The following is an 18673-nucleotide window of genomic DNA, read 5'->3' on the forward strand; positions in this document are numbered from 1 at the left end:
TAAGATTTCTTTTTATTTTTCCCAGGCGCCCAATGAACTTTTTCCTTTTCCCACTGTCAACTCCCCTAGAAAACCCCTCACCTTGAAAAAGTGCTGCCATCTGTGCTTTGTCTACTTCCTCTATTAAAAATAAGCCTCCTTTTTTACCTTCAGGGGTCATGTTCCCTTTCCACCATGCTCCATCATTCTTCCAAGTTGTTATCAATCACACAACGCTAGGCCAGGAAAGCTCTTAAAGAGACAAATCACAATGGACTGTGGTTAATTTTGCTTCCAAACTATCACTTTCTGAGTCTTAAATTTACTGAGTTACTCTGATAAATATCACCACTGGAATAAATATCAAAAGAAAAATTGTAAATATTCCCTTTAATTTAAAACCCTTTTTTATGGTTAACAGCTCTCTTGGACATATTCTGTCCTCTTAGTGTCTCGACTTGTTAAATTAAGGTAGCTGATGCTTTTTTTGCAAACTTAGATTCAGTCAAGCTACAAATAGTACTTAAAATGCATACAGTAATTTTCTCCATCAACATCTCCTTCTCATTAGGTTCTCATCTCTAAAGACCCTCTAAAATTTCAAATAGAATCTAATTATACAATCTTTCTTCTCCATCCCTTGTAAAACATGAAAGTACATGTTATTCTGACTCACCTTCCTTTCCCTGGAAATTAAAAGAATGGTGTTCAGAAACAAGCAAGGAAGGACAGGATATGAGTTAGACTGTTTAACAGTTAGACAGATAATCTACAGAAATCCCAGTCTCCAAAGAAATAGCTGATCATTGTGTGGATATTTGTCATGTTTTGGCAGGAGGAAGAGGAAATAGACCTGGCAGTGATCTGTCTGCAGAAGTTGCTCCGAGGCAGGGCTCTTCAGAACATGGTATTGTGTCTCTTTGTTTATGTCAGTCTTCAGAATGATGGTGGGAATGACTGATTGCAAAGGGTGTTTGCAATCTTTCTTCCACAGCACTAAGCAGGGGTAGTGAGGCTCTTCACAGCAGAGTTACTCAAATGGCAAATTCTAGACTGGATCTGGACCATGAGTACATTCTGCCATGATTATGCCAAGGTTCTAGGCACAAGAAACCTCCCACATCCCAGGAGGGCAGCTTGTATTTCATATCATCTTTCTGGTTTCCACTGGTGGTGAGCTGGGCCCCAGATGAGGAGCAACTGAAGCCTACCACTGTGATGTGCAGGACCCATCATTCTGCTTTCAGGGGAACAGAAGGGGGTCTAACTAAAAATTAATTCAGTAGCCATGCCTTTTGGGCTTTATATTAAGCAAGTCTGTCACTTGTGATCAGACCAGTCCTGAAGGTTTGTTTTTGTGTCCCCAAAAAGTAGAGTTGATGCTCTCTCTTAAAGTAATTATTTAATGGTTTTTAGTGTTCTCATGCAGGACCCTGAGCTTTAGCAAACAATATAGTATTGTGGAAGTGGCTTGAGGTGGAATATAGAGTTCCCAAGTGTTCTCCAGTTGTGTGATGATCTGTGAGAAGGATGGTTGAGGCCACTGAAGGATTGTTGACTTTCAGACCATGAAATGTCCCACCATTTTAGGAATCTTCTTCCAGCCACTGCTGGATCAGAAATACATTACTGAGTTGGAGAATGGACCAAGCAGGGTTGAATGATCTTTTGTTGCTCTTGGAAGTTCTGTTGGAAGAGACTGGGATTGAGAGTAACACGGTGCCAGGGAGGGCTGGGCCACATAACCCCATAACAGGGATGGCAGCAGTTTTAGCAACCTCCCCACCAGTTTATGACTTTGGGCTCCCTCAAAATGAAGGTCAGAGGACATGAGGTGTTAAAACACTGTGAAGCTTTGACATTGAGGCTGATATAGCAGGGTGTGCAGAAGACTATTACCCTTTTGACACAGGCAGTGTTGTTGCACATTCCAGTGGTTTGAGTTTGCATAAAGCCAAACAGAATAATAATAATAAAAATTAAAAATAAAAAAATTAAAAAAAAAAAGTAGCAGCTTTACCTGACAGCTGTAGGGTTTGCTTATATGCAGCCACAGATTTGTTATAGAGAGGTCTTGGTAACAGCAGACCTTGCAACTTGGAGAAAAAGGGTGTGTGTTACTGGCAAAAACATGTTGCTCTATATTCTCCATTTGATATGCTCAGTTGTTCACCTTTGTTTTAAAGATATTTGAAGGGAAGGAGAGGAACCTGGATCTGATCCAAGAGCTGCGCACCACTCATGCGCTCCAGGAGGATGGACAGCTGCTCGTGAAGGCACAGAAGCAAATGACACTGTCCTTACAGCGACAGCATGACTCACAAATGAAGCAGGTTTGCTTGCATAGATGGCAAGGTTGATTCACAGCTCTGTCCTGACCAGACACTCTGTGCTTGCAGCACCACAACACTCTCACATTTAATTTTTTATGTTTTCTATTATCCACAGCACAGAAGGTATCCCAATAGCAATAAAGCTCTCCTAGCACAGGCCAAGCACTGAATGCCTGAGGGGCTAAAATTGCTCACTCACTGCTCTGGAGGCTCTGGGGAATCTCAGAAACAGACTGAGGCACCCTGACCACAGCTGCTATGCAGCCTGTGTTTGCTTTGTTTGCAGACAGAGCACTTATTTATATTTACAGGGCTTTGAACAAACAGCAGTGTCAGATGACCCTCAGTTTTCCCACATTTCAATCCATTTGATGGGTACTATGACCTGGTATCACAATACATGCTGGTCACTCACATCTGTTGGATGTTTTCCTGAGTGTTTGTTACTGCTCTGTCATTTTCTTGTCCCTTTTCTGGCTTGGCACCCTCTCAGGCTCCTCCTCACACATAAAACCTCACAAAGGCCGCCAAAGCCAACTTATTTTGTAAATCCTGTTGGGCTCAAGACTTCTAGAACCTTAACTAAGGTCACCATTGAGGTACCTACCACTGTATGCAGAGCAAAGAAATTTTGGGCTCCATTCTCTGCCAAGGATCTGGTGAGATCCAGGGATGCAAATTTCCATCCTGTTTCCTTACAGTGTCACAACCTTCCAGAGGAAAGTGAATGAAATGGCAGATGCTGGTCAGGAGTGGATCATAAAGAAATTCTGCCAGAATTCACTACAATTCAGAGAATGGAGTATCTATCACATTCCTGCAAGTTCTCTTGAAATTTTTACTACTCTGTTGATTTTTAATGACCAGCTGTGAGGCAATTTGGCAGCTTCCATTTTACAATAACTGCATGCACTGGCAAGTTGACCTGGTGGAGATGAAGCCAGACCACTGTTTCCTGCTGGTTGGGCAGCAACAAAATTTCCCCTTAGATCCCAGTAAAAATTGAACAGGGATTGAGTTTTATCATTTATCATGTAGCATTTCCAGATACTCCCTCATGCACAGCAAGTCCAGGTGTGGAATGCAGGAATACGGAATATTTCTGCTGAGGAATTAAGAGAAAAATAAAAGCTTAAGGTATTAGAAATTGGCAGTGCTCCATTTCTTCTGGAAGCCCAGGTGAGAGGGAAGGAGAAAGCAGTTCAAACATCATAATGACATTCTTAGAGAAGGAGAGCGAGCAAATGGTAAAGATACTGACCTTTGATCTCAGAATTTCTCTTTTGGAGTGCCACTATCCCCCTCTGCTGGTATTGGCCTCCTCTCAGTTTTTTTTAAACTGTCTGTAGGTTCACAGTCCAGGGCTCAGGTTTTCAAACATTGTGAACTTCAAAACTCTGGAATGCATGTGCAGAAGTTTTCTATGTGTGTGGCTGTTTCAGAAAGTCACTGATGACTCTCAGCTCTATAGGGTTCGGTGGTCACAGGTTTTTTCACATTTTTGACCATTTTAGTGTAAAATAAATGCTTCCTGCCTAAAGAGGATGGAAACACCACATAAAACAGTCAAAGATGAGGAGCTGAAAATTTTGGACTCATATGCAACAAAAATCTAACACAAGAGTGTTCCTGAGTTGTTTTTCTCCATTTTACACCAGTTTTCCATACAGCACCTGGAGCAATGAAGAGGAGGGAGCACTTTAGTTCCATGTTATCCCTCCCTGTGGGGTGGTGCAGTTACTGCATCACCATCTTCCATCTGAAACACCTGTGGGCTAAGTGCTGTCACTACTAGATCTGTACAACATTGACAATCCCACTTCCTTTGAAACACTGCCTGGGCAAATGGCACAGCTGTATAGCAAAGCTGATTTATTATTACTTGTCTGGGATATTTCAGCTCCACTTCAACTTTTATGTTTAGGTCTATTCTGTAATTGCCTGTTTATTTCAAGAGAACACAGCATCCCAGCCAGTTCCAGACATTCCCTCCTGCCAAGGCCTGTGGCTTCAGAGTCCATTCTGGAGATAATGAACTCCCCATAGATCTTGTCTCTCTCTGTAGTGCAATCACACACACCCAGCCCATAGAACAGGATGTGCCTGGAACAAGGAGTGAATGGCACAGTAATGCTGAACACCTGGAATCTTGTCTCAACTCTGTCACAGACTTTCTGATTTTCCATTACCCGGAATTTTGAGGTCTCATTTGCACTTCTGCAAACTTCATATAATTACTGTCAGTTTGAATTTGTCAGCAGTTAGTAACTTGTACAGTTTTAGGTTCAATGCCTGAAGCTGCAGGTACTCATGGTTGCACTGTGCAGAAACCAGTCAGGGCATGTAGCACATGAAGAGTGCCAAACTCCTGGGACTGTCCCATGCCTGCTCTGTGTGGATGCTGCAGAGCTGCCTCACATGCCTGTGGTAGTTCTGGGACTTTGTACAACATTCCTGGGGTTTGTAACACAATTCTTTGCATTTTTCTTTTGAAAGCTGTCAGCACTGGAAAGAGACTTGGCCACGGTAGAAGGAAGGGCACTGGCGAACATGCTTGATTTTCTGGCCAAAGAGCTGGTGAGGCTGCAAGAGGAGCAGAAGATCCATGCTCTGCTCATGCTGGCTGAGAGGCAGAGGAGGATGCGGGAAGCCGAGGAGAGCGGCCGGCGGCAGCTGGAGGAGAGCCGGCGGCACGAGGAAGATGAGCTTTTCAGACAGGCAAGAGAGGGACACTGCTGGGACTGGAGGCAGTTTGTAGGAGCTGCCTCCTTGTGGGAAGGCCCAGATGGATGGGAGCTGCTTCAGGGCTGACTTTGGTGGTGGCTAGTTCTAAAATTGAGGGGGAAACTTAGTGAAGAGAGGGTGAACCCTTCCTGAGAGAGTCATGCCCATTAAACTGAGGATGATCTGAATACCCCTACAGACAGTCCTGTCAGGCCTGTCATGAATGGGTGTAGGTTTCTAAATTTCTCCAGTAAACACCAATGGAGAACAGATGTACCTAGATCATCTCTAGGGATAACATCTCTAGGGATTTTGTCAGCACTTGTTCTGCCCATCAGAACTGGTATGTGCTTTGCCAGGTAGGATGCCTTTAAGCAAGGGTTTGGAAAGATTTTGCTCCTCCCTGCCTCAGCCAAAGCGGACTGCAAATAACAAGAGGTACAACACTTATTTTGAAGTAACAATAATAGATAAAATAACCTTGAAATCAAGAAAAAAATACTGATTTACCATATTCCATAACTATTCTATAGTCCCGTTCCTATTTCCTAGCTTTTGACTGCACAAAGCATATTTCTCCCCGTTGAAAGACATGAGTGGGAGTCTAATTGACTAAACCAATAATTTTCAAACCTTGTGGGAGGTGGTTAATACCAAAAGGGTCTGGCACCATGTTTATTTTTTTTAAATTTTAGCTTCTCATCTTTTATGTATTTCTGAGTGGTAAGCAGGTAAGGCCAAGGTGCCATAAGCTTATGCCCTGCAGATTAGCAGATGGAAAACACCCATTTCTAGAATCTCAGCTCTACAACCATTATAAAGAAACCAATAATTTTATCTTGGTTTTTGACTGGCTTGATGGAATTTTCTCCTTCAGGGTTTGCTTGAATGAAAGCTGATTTATTTACTGAAGTCGATATCCATGATTATTACTTGGGAATTGTTGCTCAGGGGACCGTGAGAACTGAGGGAGCAACTGCCATTGCATTCACAGGACTAACCTGCTGCACCAGAATTGGATCTGTGAATTGGTTTTCTTTCACCTGCACTCGTTCAATCAATTTTCAGAAAGAATTACTAGAGAATAAATTTTTACAGAAAGCATCTCTGAAAACAAATCTCAGGTTGGCCTGCCCAAAACAAAGAGTCTTGTGAAAATCTGTTGTTCACGCTGCTCTGGAAGTCTTCCACTTTGTTCCTGGCACTGCAATAGGCAGAGGAACAATATCTTGGTGTTTTGTTCTAGGTGGTGGATGTTCAGGAGAGAACTATTGACACCTACTTGGAAGATGTTATCCTGAGTAGCATGGAGAGGACAGCTGAAGAGCAAGCCAGGGAAGAGGTTCAGAAAAGGGCTGTAGAAATCAATGACATTGCTTACGAAATGGAGAGTCGGTAGGTTATTAAACAGCACGTGAGGGGCTGTTCACATCAGCTTAGAACCTGCCTGACCTTGTGCATGTGGCATCACCCAAGCCATGGGCAGGGCAGAGCAGTGCTGCTCGTGGTCACTTCATTTGTGTGGCTGCTGCATGGGAACCACGCTGCTCCTACCTGCTACACACATATAAACCCATCAGAGCCTTATTTCCATACCGTGTGTGCCAGGTTCCCTTTGCAAATCGCTTGTGTGATCTGTGAATCACCCTCTTTAGATTTCTCCACACTAGTATGAGGCTGTGACTGAGCTTTAAGTGAATCTGGGAACTGCCTAGAGCAATACCCATTCATACCGATCTTTTCATTTATTTACACTACTACAGAAAATCCATTTGAAAGAGATCCTAAAAGATACAGCTATACACAGCCTTTCATTCTGGGGTGGCTGTTCTTTAAGGAACTGCCAATTTCCATGGAGGTCACTCATATTGCTGGCTGCCTGGCAAGTCACTTTGAGTAAAGTAAGTTGTTGAGAACACCCCAGTCTGTGTTTGGCTGGGGCATCAGCAGTGAATACTTCTTAGGACCTGCCAAACCCCCGGTTCAGTTTCTATGCTCTATTTTTGGTATTGAGCCATAAAAATCCCAATGACACAGTGACTCTCCTATGGCAGAGCAGCTGTGTATTTTGTATCTAGATGAATACAAGCAGAATGCTGGAATCCTTGGGGGAATGAAGTGTAGATAATGCATGCAGCCCCTGAGCCAGCTGGGAACCCACCAAACACTGGCATGGAACAGAGCACGGGGCCAGCCAAGTGCAGAGTCACAAAAGGGAAGAATTTAGCAAACTCAGCAATGGACCAAAGACTAAATGGACAAAGACACAAACCCTCAGCGATATCTGTGTGCCTAATTCAGTTTGTCATCAGAGGGAACTGAGCTTCTCAGTACCTTTGAGGATAAGGAATGTAAGGTGCTCCTGCTTTCCAGTGCACTGTGAACACACTGCAATGCACAGGGGAACAGTCACACTGTCACCTATTTGTAGGATAAAGAGAGACCCCACTGACAACTACTACCCTCGGAAAGAGTATTTACAAGGGAGACCTGTTTTTGCAGAGGTGGTCTGGAGAGAAAATTAAAATACTAATACCACTGTGCATCTGTCCTGTAGTCGAACTCGCCTACAGTCAGAAGAGATTGTAGCAGAGCTGGTTTATAATTTCCTGATCCCAGAAGCTGAGAAAAACTTTATGAGAGAAAGAGGTAAGGAGTCCAGTAACTTTATTTTCTTTGTGAACTGGTTCACTCTCCTTTTTCTAACTCCCTGAAAAAAATTATGCAGCCAAGAGTTGTCTCAGTCCCCTGAGATTCCTGTTTGGCACTCTGCAGGTAGAAAGTTAAGCTCTTTCACCCTTTTTTCTCCCTGGGCTTTCACCCTTTTATCTTATGAGCTTTAGTCTTTTTAAATGGTAACTGAAATTCAGACCTGCTGTAAGATCTGGGCTGTGCTTTTGAAAGTTTGGATCAAATAATCCTTGAGGTACCTTCCAACCTGGCTTGCTATGATAAATTTGGTGTATCTGCAACAATAAAACTGCCTGAAAAGAAGCAGCCCATTGCACATTCAGAAACAAACTGGTAAAAATCCTTAAGCAGCACAGCTGTGAATTGTGTTATTATATATCAATTTATAAAACTGCAGAAGACTTTAACAAGCAAATTACTTAAATATATGTCATATATGCGAGGAAGGTTATACACTTTCCTATGCTTCTCTTTCCTCCCCAGTGGGCTGAGAGCAAGAGGTAAAGTTCTAAGGTTGGCTGTAGTGGCATCATGTTGTAAGGAGACAACCTTGCAGTTGTAAAGGATGTTTCTGTTTAACAAAAATGGAATGGCATCTGTCAAAATACAGAGGAGAATAATGTGTATTACAATAAGTAATGTCATGAGTAAGTGGCTGTTCCTAACTGGGATGTTTCCACTGACCAGCACAGGTGGTGAATATGACCTAAGCAAAGCAAGTGCATCACAACAGAGCTTGAAGGGGTCCTTGCTGCAGTGCACTTCTCTGCCTTGAGAACAAAGGCACTTAGTTCATTGCCTCTTTTATTGCTTTGTGGATGAGAACACAAGTCCTGAGTACACATTTTGTGGTCTCTGAATTGTGCAAACTTTCTTCTTCCTGGCTTGTGTATTGCCACAAGAACAGGACCTGTTCTGCAGCTGGCATTTCTGCACAAGCTTAAATCAGCTGCCTTCACTCCTGCACTGCTTCTGCCAGCCTTCCAGAGCAGGTGATGTAATGGCAGTCAGTGAAGCCTGCAGCTCAGGCACTGACACACACAGGTTAGCCTGTCTCAGGAAGGAGAGCAGAAGGAAGACCTGGAGATGGCTTAGGATTCTGGACATACTGAGGACGTACATCAAGGCTCAGAATACATACTGGGCTTAAATGCAGCAGCAGCTAATGAACAAAGCAGCTCAGATGCACTCTCAAACAACAGAAGAAAAAAATCTTCAGAATCTGTGATAGCTACAGTGAGTTTGCCTGGAAAGCAGAGCTAGACCCAATTAAAAATTAAAGTGGATGCTGGTGGAATAGAGCAGCAGGCAATTAAGATAGCTCCTTCTAATGTGATCAGGAGAAATTTGTCACAATATTCTTGTGACAGCAGAAATCAAATGTCAGGAAGGGACCTGGCTCATACTCTCTTCTGCTGTTGCTGCATGGGGTGGAGGGGGCTCCATTCACTTAAGACAGTTGAATTCTACCTGATGTAAACTCTGAGGAGCACACCCTGCTGTAAACCTGCTGCAGAGTGATACTTTCAGGGAAGCAGAATCATTAACTATTCCATGGAAATCCAAAGGAAATAGTATCAAAGAATGGCATTAGATCTCATAAACACATTAGTGTATTACATTCTGTGGTGGCTTTTAAAGCCTTCCCTACAGTGAGCCAAATTTTTCATTATGAAACTGTGTTTTAGCAACCTAACCCATGCTTGAGCATTCACCTTCCTTGAAACTATCAGGAAATTATCTAAGAGCAGTTATCTGGCCTGTCAAAGGAGCAAATCCATTTGTAGAACAAAGATTTGAGGCCTGCAGGTTCAGTCTTTGCCTATACTTTAGCTTCCCCTTAATCACCTGTTTTGCCATTACTTTTGCCATTATTAGTTTGGGATTTTTTTCCCTCCTCATTTGGTTGCATTTTGATGCATAAAAGCAGGGATTATCCAATGCTGGCTCACCCTGAAAAACCTCTGCACCTCAATTCTGAGCCCTGCCTCAGTGGAAGTAGAAGTCACCGTGCTGATATGAAAAACCTCACTTGGAAAGGGACAGTCACTCACCAATTCCAGCGCACTGTCCTTTAGATGGAATTCACTGTGGATGGAGAAAGGGACTGCAGCAATTCCAGGGGAGCATTCCCAGTATAGCTGATGCAGTTGATGCAAACATGATTGAAGCCAAAATGCCTTGGGTAGAGAAACCTCTCCTGGGAATGAGGGCTGGTGAAGGTCAGCTTTTCAAAGCAAGTGAGATCCAGTTGCATTCATTGTCGACAAAGTGGGCCTGGGAGATGGACAAACATAAACAGGGTGGGTTGGTAACGCTGAGTGACTGAGACAGGACAGCAGGACTGTGTGCCAGGACACCAGTGCTCCAGATTCACAGTCTCAGTGCAGCTCAGCCTTGGAACAGGCCAAAGTAAGCCTTGGACATCTGTAGGGAAGTGACAGGATGAGAGCCACCCCTTGTTCTGCATCATTCCTCACACCCTCTGTAAGGCACACGCTACCTCAGTCCCTGTGACTGAAATAGAGAGGGAAAGAGCGAACAAAGAACAGTGGAGCAATAAGGAGAGCTGTAGGGTGAACACTGAGGCTTGGCTAATTATTTCCTAGGAGGTGGGTTGGGAATACATACAAATGACTTTGGATGAAAGGAGGCAATCCTGCAGTAGCTGAGGGGAGGTGACAAGGTAGGCAGGTGACTTCACGTGTCAGTTGTGGCTCCGAGTCTTACTTTGAACTCAGTAAGGGTTTCCCAGTGCAGGTCAAAGCCTGGCACAGGAGATGGCAGATTTCAGCTGGGCTCTTCCAGAGGCTTGCTGCAATTAACAGACAGTAAAGGATTTTTATTTTTAAAAGCTTTTATTTTAAAGCCTGGTAATTTGTCCTGGCCAGGTGTTCCCAAAGCTGGAAAGGAGAACACTTTGGCTGTGCTTCCCACTGTGGGGGCCAGTCTTCAAAGTGAAATGCAAAGTTGGTTGCTGCTATTAGGTGGCAGTAGAACGCTTTCAGCCAAAGTTAGAAGGGCATGATTTTTTTTCCTGAGACAGACTTTTCCACAGCTGCAGGATTGCTAAAAGCTACTCCTCCCTTCTCCCCTACAGAGAACACTTTGCTGTGCATTTCCAAGTAAAAGCCTTACCTCTTTTTATGCAGTGAGGCAGTCCCAAAGAAAACACATCTATGCTGCTCATCACATCATCCACAGGGGCACAGAGAGGGCTCTGGCTCATCTGGCACTGCATCAGGAGACATCTGCCACCGAGAGAGAGGAGGATTCTCCTGCTGGGACAGCTGCTGGACCAAGTGCAGCTGACAGCACTCACCCTGCCACAGTTGCACGTGAACTTGGACAAGACTTCCACAAGGATCCCACAGCCTCCTAGGACAGAAGATGAGTGAGGTGGGTTTCCCTTCCCCTCTGTGATCTGAGTTTGGAGCATGGTGAGGGAATGGGAAGCACATTATGTTTGCTTTTTCAGGGCACCCTGAATGGAAAACCGTCTCTCTCCCTTGGGCTGTCCCTCCTGCTGCCTGCCAGCAGTGTTGTCCTAGAATCATTCTGTATGCATTTTGGTGTGGCAGCTCCCTCCAGTTGTCCCTCCCCAACTTGCTTTGGATTTCGTTAGCTAATTTTTCTGTTCTGATTATTTAGAGAAGCTTGAGTGAGAAAGCAGTGTTAGCATTCCTTGTTTGTTTTCCTGGCACAGACCAATAAAAATCTGCACCTGGGCTTTTGGTGTTATTTCCTTGCTTCAATAACATTAAATGAAAAAATAGTCCATAAGTGGGAAATTTTGAGTTGAGACCATCCACAGACAAGCGTGTCCCGCTGATTTCCTTAGTGGTTTAAGGCCCAGGGGCTTCCTGCATTAGCACTGCTATTAATAAAGCACAGGAGCTGAACAAAACCAGTCAGATTTTGTATCATCTTTTCACATCATTAGTCCTTGAAGAAAGAAAAGGTGCCCCTGACCTCATCAGGGTGGTTTCTGACAAGCAGGCAGTGTCTGGCACAAACCGAGGTGATAGCAGGATGACACAGGCATGGCGGGGCTGATGCATTTTCCAGAAGTGTTCCTCTTCGGGCTGACTGCTTCTTGCTTTTATCACTGCAAAGAGCACTTCTGGAAAGAATCTGATTTTGCTTGGAACAGTGTGAGTCCCTGTGGCTCTCCAGCTCCGAGGGCTGCACGGAAGGGATGCCGGCTCTGCCGTGTGCTGGCTCTGCTGCGTTTGCAGGCACGGGGCCGCTCCGGCTCCAGATGTCGGGAAGCAGCGCGGGCTCGGACAGGCGCGGTGCCTCTGTCACAGAGCTCACGGCTCGCTCAGCTCCCCAGCACTCACGCTCAGAATTCCCGAGGGCTGCGGCCTTAGCGCACCAAGGGACACTTACAGCAAGCACCGCAGTTTGGAGGGGCGGGCACAGCCACACCCACAATGCTCATTCATTGATAGCTGCAGCTTCCACAGCCAACAGCAGAGCTGGCCCTCAGTGCCACGGTGGCTGATCCCTCCCTGCTGCCATCGTCTTGTGGATCATCTTTTCCTTGTGCCGGGTCTGTAAAGCTCGGGTGTGGTTCGGCTCATCCCAGCCACAGTGCCTCTCCTACATAACACAACCAGCAGCTGGTCAGAAATGGTGCTCCTTAATGCATTCCTGGAAAATTCTGCATTGGGTCTTTTGGTTTTGTGGGTTAGGCTGGGGCAGGGTAAAGGAATTTACAGAGAGGGGAGAGGGAGGAGAAGGGAGTCTGGATACCCCTGTATTCCACTGAGGAGTGAATAACAGCTGGAGGGAGGAAGAAGAGCTGCACCACACCACTGCTGGTCTCCAGGTCACTGAACCAGGGGCACCAGGGGACTGCTGGGGTCAGGCAGCCTCTGTAAATCTGGTAGGAGTCAGGGAGGGGTGTCCAGTTCTGGTTAGGACTCTGTGAGGATGATCCCATCAGGAACTGGGATTTGGAGCAATTCTCATGGCATTCATAGCTAGCCAGTGAAAGGGAAGGTAGGAAATACAAAAATACAGAACAAAACACTCTCCACAGGTGGGAGGAGAAGCTGTGCAGGCATCGGCTCTGTAGCCTCAGGCCACCTTGGACAAATTTAGCCTGGGTAAAAGGAGGAGGGATAACATGAATCACAGGATCCAGTGTAATAGGAGAGACATGGAAAACTTGATGCAGCACAACAGTGGAACAGGAAGACCCATCCATTGAGGAATTTGCTGTATTTCTGAGGATGGTCTGTCAAAATAAACCTTCTGCATGTGGCTCATTGTACAATTTGGTGGTTTTAGAAAGATAAGTATTCCAACAGGTGTGGGAATGGACAGAGGTTGCAGCACTTCGGTCTTCTGTAGGGACACAGCTCTGCATGACAGCGAGGGAGCAGGGGACTCCAGATGCTGTGCACAGGCTGAGCTATAAATGTCTCAGCTTCTATCATGATCTAAGGGACACCATCAGGGTAAAGCCATCTTTTCCACATGACATTGCCTAGCAGGCAAACTGAAGGCCATGGCAGGATTCCTGCAGGAAACTCTTCTGTAGAAACTGCTTTCAATTGTCATGTGGGGTTTTTTTTCTCAAGCTTTGCAGAATGTGCTTTGAGAAAGAAAATGAGCACAGTGAGAGGGAATTGGGATCATAAATCAACAGCATAAGAATGCACCATTCCCTCTCCTAGCAGGAGACAGAACTGCCCTGGGGAGGAGCCCGTTCCCGAAACAAACACAGCAGATGCCTCCAGGGCTGCACCAATACTGTGCAAACACGGGGAAAATTCAGCTTGTCCCTTTTCTTTCAGCAGCTGCCCACAGGGAGGGAGCCTGGCAGTGCTGCTCTGCTGGCTCCTGTCTCTGGCAGGTGGGGGAGACAAGGCTGAGCCAAACGGGCCTCTGGGGTCACTGTGCCCTGAGAATGGTGAAAAATTGGTCTCTGCAGCAAATGAATGAATGCAAATTGTCCCAGGGCTTCCCTGCCGATACGGCTCTGGGGGTGTGGGAGGAGAAAATCCAGCTCAGCAAAAAGGACTTGGGGTCCTTCTTTACTGGAAATGTACAGTGTCTGCATTTCCGTCAACAGAAAACCACACCAAACCCACACCCACCCTTCTCTCCTGCCTCCCTTAAAAGCAACATGACCATCACAAAAGCTGCAGCCACAGATGTGGGTGTGGTGCTGTTAAAAGAGTTCCTGCCACTTTCTGAGCACAGCTGTTCCCTCTGCTCCTGCAAGTGTGCAGGATTTGCCTGATACTTCATTGGGCTCAATTCAGCCCTCACACCATTTTTTTTTAGGAGAGTGGGATTAACCCTACAAGTGTGGTCCTCACATGTTCAAAGCTTTAACAAGGCCTAATTGCATTATTGCTGACGATCTCCTCAATGTCCTGTTTCCCTGCGTCCACCAAAGTCCTGCTCATGCAGCTTTTCCTGTGTTTCAATGATTGGTGGTTCAGTACTGTGCTGGCATCCAGCCTGCTCACACAGTGCCCTCCAGGATCGGGCCTGGGCTTGGATGGGGAGCTGTTGCTTCCCGTGCCTGCCTCCCACCCCACCAGAGAGCGGGAACTGGTTTGAACACCTGCCAGAACTGCCAACTCCCCGAGACAGAATGTGTACACCTGGATTAGTAAAGGCAATTTTCCCGGGACCACCCTGGACCAAGGCTCCCACCTCTCCTCCCAGGCACTGCCTGGAGCAGAACTGGCAAGGAAAGCGCCTCAGCAGGCACTGTTTGCACGAGACAGAAAACGGCAGCAGGCCAAGGGCAAGGGTGTGCGCTGAAACCCATGGAGCAGGGCAGCTCCGGCTCTGCTCTGATCCTATCATTCATTCCTCTCATTCCTCCTTTTCTCCCACACGCTGCAGCAGCCCCACACACCTTTCCCTCCACTTCTGGCTGGAATCAAGGCCACTTCTCTTGGCCTCCTCCCATGTGCCTCATCCCAGTCCTTCACATAGCACTTGGAAGTGATGTCCTATTGCCCTTCCTGCAGGGCTGCTTACCTGTATCCACATGCACTCAGCTCAGCACACCATCCCCAATGGACCAGAGGGCTGTGGCTGCTCCTGCCAGCACCCACTGTTGCAGCTGCCAACTGCTCTAGAGTGGTTTGGACCCACTGCAGAGCCTGGCCAGATGAGATTTATCCCATCCAGTTCTCCCAGTGGGGAGCTGGCGTGGCAGCCTGCACTGCTGGCCGTGCTGGAGCTCCTCAGTCACTGGGGATGTTGGTCCTTGTCCTCGGGGAGTGGCTGGGGTGCCAACTGCAGTGAGATAAAGAGGGCAGAGACTGGAAAGCTGCATTTGCTGCTCTCTCCATGGGTTGCTGCTTAGGATTGATCCTAAGAATCTCCCTTTTGTTTGTTACTGATCCAGTGACAGCCGCTTGCAATCACCCCGCTGTTACCTGTTGAACTGAAGCCTCTCTCTGCCTACCAACATAATTCTTACACCTCCAGCCAAATGCAAACCATTTTTTCATTGCTGTGTGGGCCCCAAGTGTGTTGTCTCCAGCAGAAACAGCTTCCATTGACCAACCTCTTCCTAGGCCTGATGCTGTGAAACTAAAATCTTAAAAGAGGTGTAACTGAGATGGTCCAAAGGGTCCCCTGCTGGGTGGTCCCTTTGCCCAAGACTGCTAACTTATGGTAGCATTCCAAACAACATCAATGATCTCCTTGAGTAAAAACACTCTCAAACCACCTGGCTTTTTCCAGTAAGCACCATCTTTCTCCTGAGCACTCTGGCTTGGCAAAGGATTTGGTCACAGGAATGAGCTGGAAAAGGGAGGAGGAGGGCACAGCTGCTGTTATGCCAGAGGAAACAACCATAGAATTGTTTAGGATGTAGAGGATCTCTAAAGTCACCAAGTCCAACCATTGACCCAGCACTGCCAATCCACCACTAAACCATGTCCCCAAGTGCCACATCTTTTAAGTATCTCCAGGCACAGTGGATGACTTCACCACTTCCCTGGGCAGCCTGCTCCAGGGCTTGACAACCCTTTCCATGAAAATTTTTTTTCCCTAATATCCAATGTAAACCTTTCCTGGTGGAACTTGAGGCCATTTCCTCTTGTCCTCTCACTTGTTACCTGGGTGCAGAGACCAACCCCCATGTGGCTGCAGCCTGCCCTTGGGAAGTGGTGGAGAGTGATAATGGTATCTGCTGAGGGGTGGGAATGCCCTTTGCTCCCATGCTGCTCCCACCACACACCTGACCCTGCCTCGCTCCTGCAGCCCCCGTGTCCCTCTGCCAGGACCTGCCACACCCCTGTCCCTCTGTCAGCAGCAGGTGCTGGACCCTGGGACTGCTCAGTGCTTGGAGCTGAGGTAAAGCACAGGGAGGTCAGGACAATGAACAGTCCTGCTCCAACTCCTGCCTTCCACCAGTTTTTAGAAACTTTGCTTAGGGAAAAAAACATACCAGCCAAAAAGCCCAAACCTTTCAATCCATTTCATTCCCAGTTCCCTGAGCCTGCCATACACAGGGCCTGTGGCTCCTCTGCTGGGACAGGTACCTGTGCTCTGCCAGGCAGCTCTGCTGGGGACAGGGCTTGTTTGCTCTCAGCCAGAGTTTCTCACTCTGCAGCAAGCGAGGGGGCTCTGCAGACAGCCCTGGGCTGGGGCACAGCCCCCTGGTCAGAGACACCCTGCTGCAGCCACTCACAAGCTTCCACAAGGGAGGAGGCTGTCCTGGAGGATCCAGCCCTACCTCTGGAGTATGTGAGCAGAGAGGGGTGATGCAGAAAATTCCTGGAAGAGAAGACTTTACTGACTGCATGGGACACTACCCAACTGCATGCAGACTCAGGGAGCAATAGCATACCCCAAGAAATATCTGCCAGGGCATCAGGGATTAGCTGGGTGTGCAGCAAGATCCAGGGCTGCATTTCTGCCCTGGCCAAAGGCAGGTGTTTGCTGTAAGGTCCAGTTCTCCCCAGCAGCCCTGAGCGCTCACCTGTGCTCTCACCTGAGATGAGCTCCAGCAGGAGTTTGTTTTGGGGGTCTGTCTCTGCTCCAAAGCCTCGCACTGTCCAACACTCACACCCAGACAGAGCCTGGCTTTTCTGCCGTGCCCTGTGGCAGACACCTACTGTGTCTGGTGTGTTGACACCTACTACACACTTTCCTTTCCTAGCAGAGCTTGGATTTGGCAGCAGTTGGGTCTCCCAGCCTTCGTGCTCAGCTGGTTTAGCAAAGCCAGTCCTTTGCCAGGAGCATCACCCTTCAAGACGAGCAAGGGTCGACAGGACAGGGCCCGGCCAAGCCCTTCCCGAGCCCAGGGAGGGAAGGAGGTTCCAGGCTGGCTGCTGAGGTTGCTGGGTACCATCTGCTGGGCTCGCCGTCTCCAAGCAACTGGCCGTGGTGCCTCAGACAAACTGCAGTGCTCTTCTCTCCCCTCTGTGGCTCGCTTCCCTCCTCCTCCTCCTCCTTCTTTGTGGCTCTTCTTCTCGCACAGAAAGCCACTTGGACCTTCCCACCAGCAGCCCAAAAGCTGCCACCTTCCAGATAACAAAAGGTGCCAGTAGCCTTGACACTGACTTTTAATTCCAACGCAGATGGCTGGCAGCTCGCTCGATAAAGACAAAGCACATCCTGGAGCAGACTCTGGTAGTGCATTCAGCTCGGTGCTGCTTTTCTCTTGGATTAGCATTTTAAATCATCCCAAAGCGTTGGTGACCGACAGCTAAGTGGATTTGACCCTGGTTTGCAGATGGGTCTCAAAAAGTGTTTTCCCACAGAGTGACAGAATGATGTTCCCTGGAAGGTTGTGCAAGGACTGGCTCTTGATACTAAGGTGTTACGTGTTTTAGAAGGGTGGTTGGAATATAAACACAGTATGAAACTGCAACAGTCCCACTGGCAATGCTTGCAGGAGTTACAATGGGAGGGCAAGCTGGATAAACTGGAGAGCTGCAGCCTCCATGCAGGAGAGTGAATGCAATCCTCAGGTAAGGAGACAGACAGACAGACAGACAGCAGCTACCAGAAGCTCTCCAGTGCCTTCACTGACATGGGGGAGAGCACTGTGGGGAACCACTGCCTGCTTTTGGTACTACAGCTTAAGGAGGTTGTTCAAAACAACTGCAGAGGAGATCAAATTGGAAACATCACAAAGATATGAAGGAGTTGAAGATCCCCTTCCAGTCAGCTTAGCAAGAATTATGAGGTGCTTGAGTTCTGTTCATTTGGCTCTGACATTCAGAAGTGAGACCTGAGATCGCAGCTGAGAGTTCCCATGCAAAGACAACACACAGAGCCCACAACTTGCATTCCAGGTGAGGGAAGGTCAGAAGAGGCAGGAGATCCCAGTGCATGCCCAGCCAGAGAAGTGCCCAAGGATGACTGACCACCATCCCAAATCATCAGGGATTGTGATGAGCTCCCACCAGAGGCAAGCTTTAAACAGATGAACTCACCCAGAGAGGCGCTGTAATTTCGGCAGCAATGTGTTTGCAGGTGCAAGTGGCCACCATGAGACCGGCTGAGGAGAGCAGTCCTGGTCTCAGCACAAGGTGGATGCATCCAGAATCCTGGTGACCTTGTGGGACAGAGTAAGTGAAGGGACCCTCTACTCACAGTGCTGCTTCTGGAGCAGCCAGGCTGTGGGTGGCTGCCTGGCCCTGTCACCCCAGTGCCTGCCCAAACCAAACCCCGATCCCGCTCAGGGAGCCAGGGAATGCCAGCACCTGCTCCGAGGGGCCCAGCTCCAGCACCCAGGGGGGCCAGAGCAGCTCCCAGACACACATTTGGCAATCAGGAGAGGATCAAGGGCGTCCTGACTCAGCACTCACAGTGTGGACCAGCAAGGGCCCCTTCCCACCCTGCTCCCACTTGTCCTGGAGGGCCTCTGGAGTAGAGGCTCTGGCCCGGAGCCCAGCAGAGGTTTCATGGGAACACCCGCGGCTCGTGGCACACAAACAAAGCAAGAGGAG

The 18673-nt window shown here is 47.6% G+C and overlaps 1 protein-coding gene across 3 annotated transcripts in view; it reads left to right on the forward strand.

Moving 5' to 3' along the window:
- Positions 1 to 11457, forward strand: part of CFAP91 (cilia and flagella associated protein 91) — a 30156-nt gene extending 18699 nt beyond the window's left edge. For 2 of the 3 annotated variants that reach the window (XM_064702712.1, XM_064702732.1), the window contains 6 exons: positions 815 to 886; positions 2166 to 2312; positions 4809 to 5030; positions 6283 to 6431; positions 7594 to 7685; positions 10880 to 11457. In XM_064702712.1, the coding sequence (XP_064558782.1) occupies positions 815 to 886; positions 2166 to 2312; positions 4809 to 5030; positions 6283 to 6431; positions 7594 to 7685; positions 10880 to 11109 (912 nt within the window). In that variant the 3' untranslated portion in view covers positions 11110 to 11457. The remainder of the gene's footprint in view (positions 1 to 814; positions 887 to 2165; positions 2313 to 4808; positions 5031 to 6282; positions 6432 to 7593; positions 7686 to 10879) is intronic. The other variant, XM_064702722.1, reaches the window with a different exon arrangement.
- Positions 11458 to 18673: the final 7216 nt, after the last annotated feature.

The sequence above is a fragment of the Zonotrichia leucophrys genome, chromosome 1, assembly GCF_028769735.1.
Source record: "Zonotrichia leucophrys gambelii isolate GWCS_2022_RI chromosome 1, RI_Zleu_2.0, whole genome shotgun sequence".
NCBI lineage: Eukaryota > Metazoa > Chordata > Aves > Passeriformes > Passerellidae > Zonotrichia > Zonotrichia leucophrys.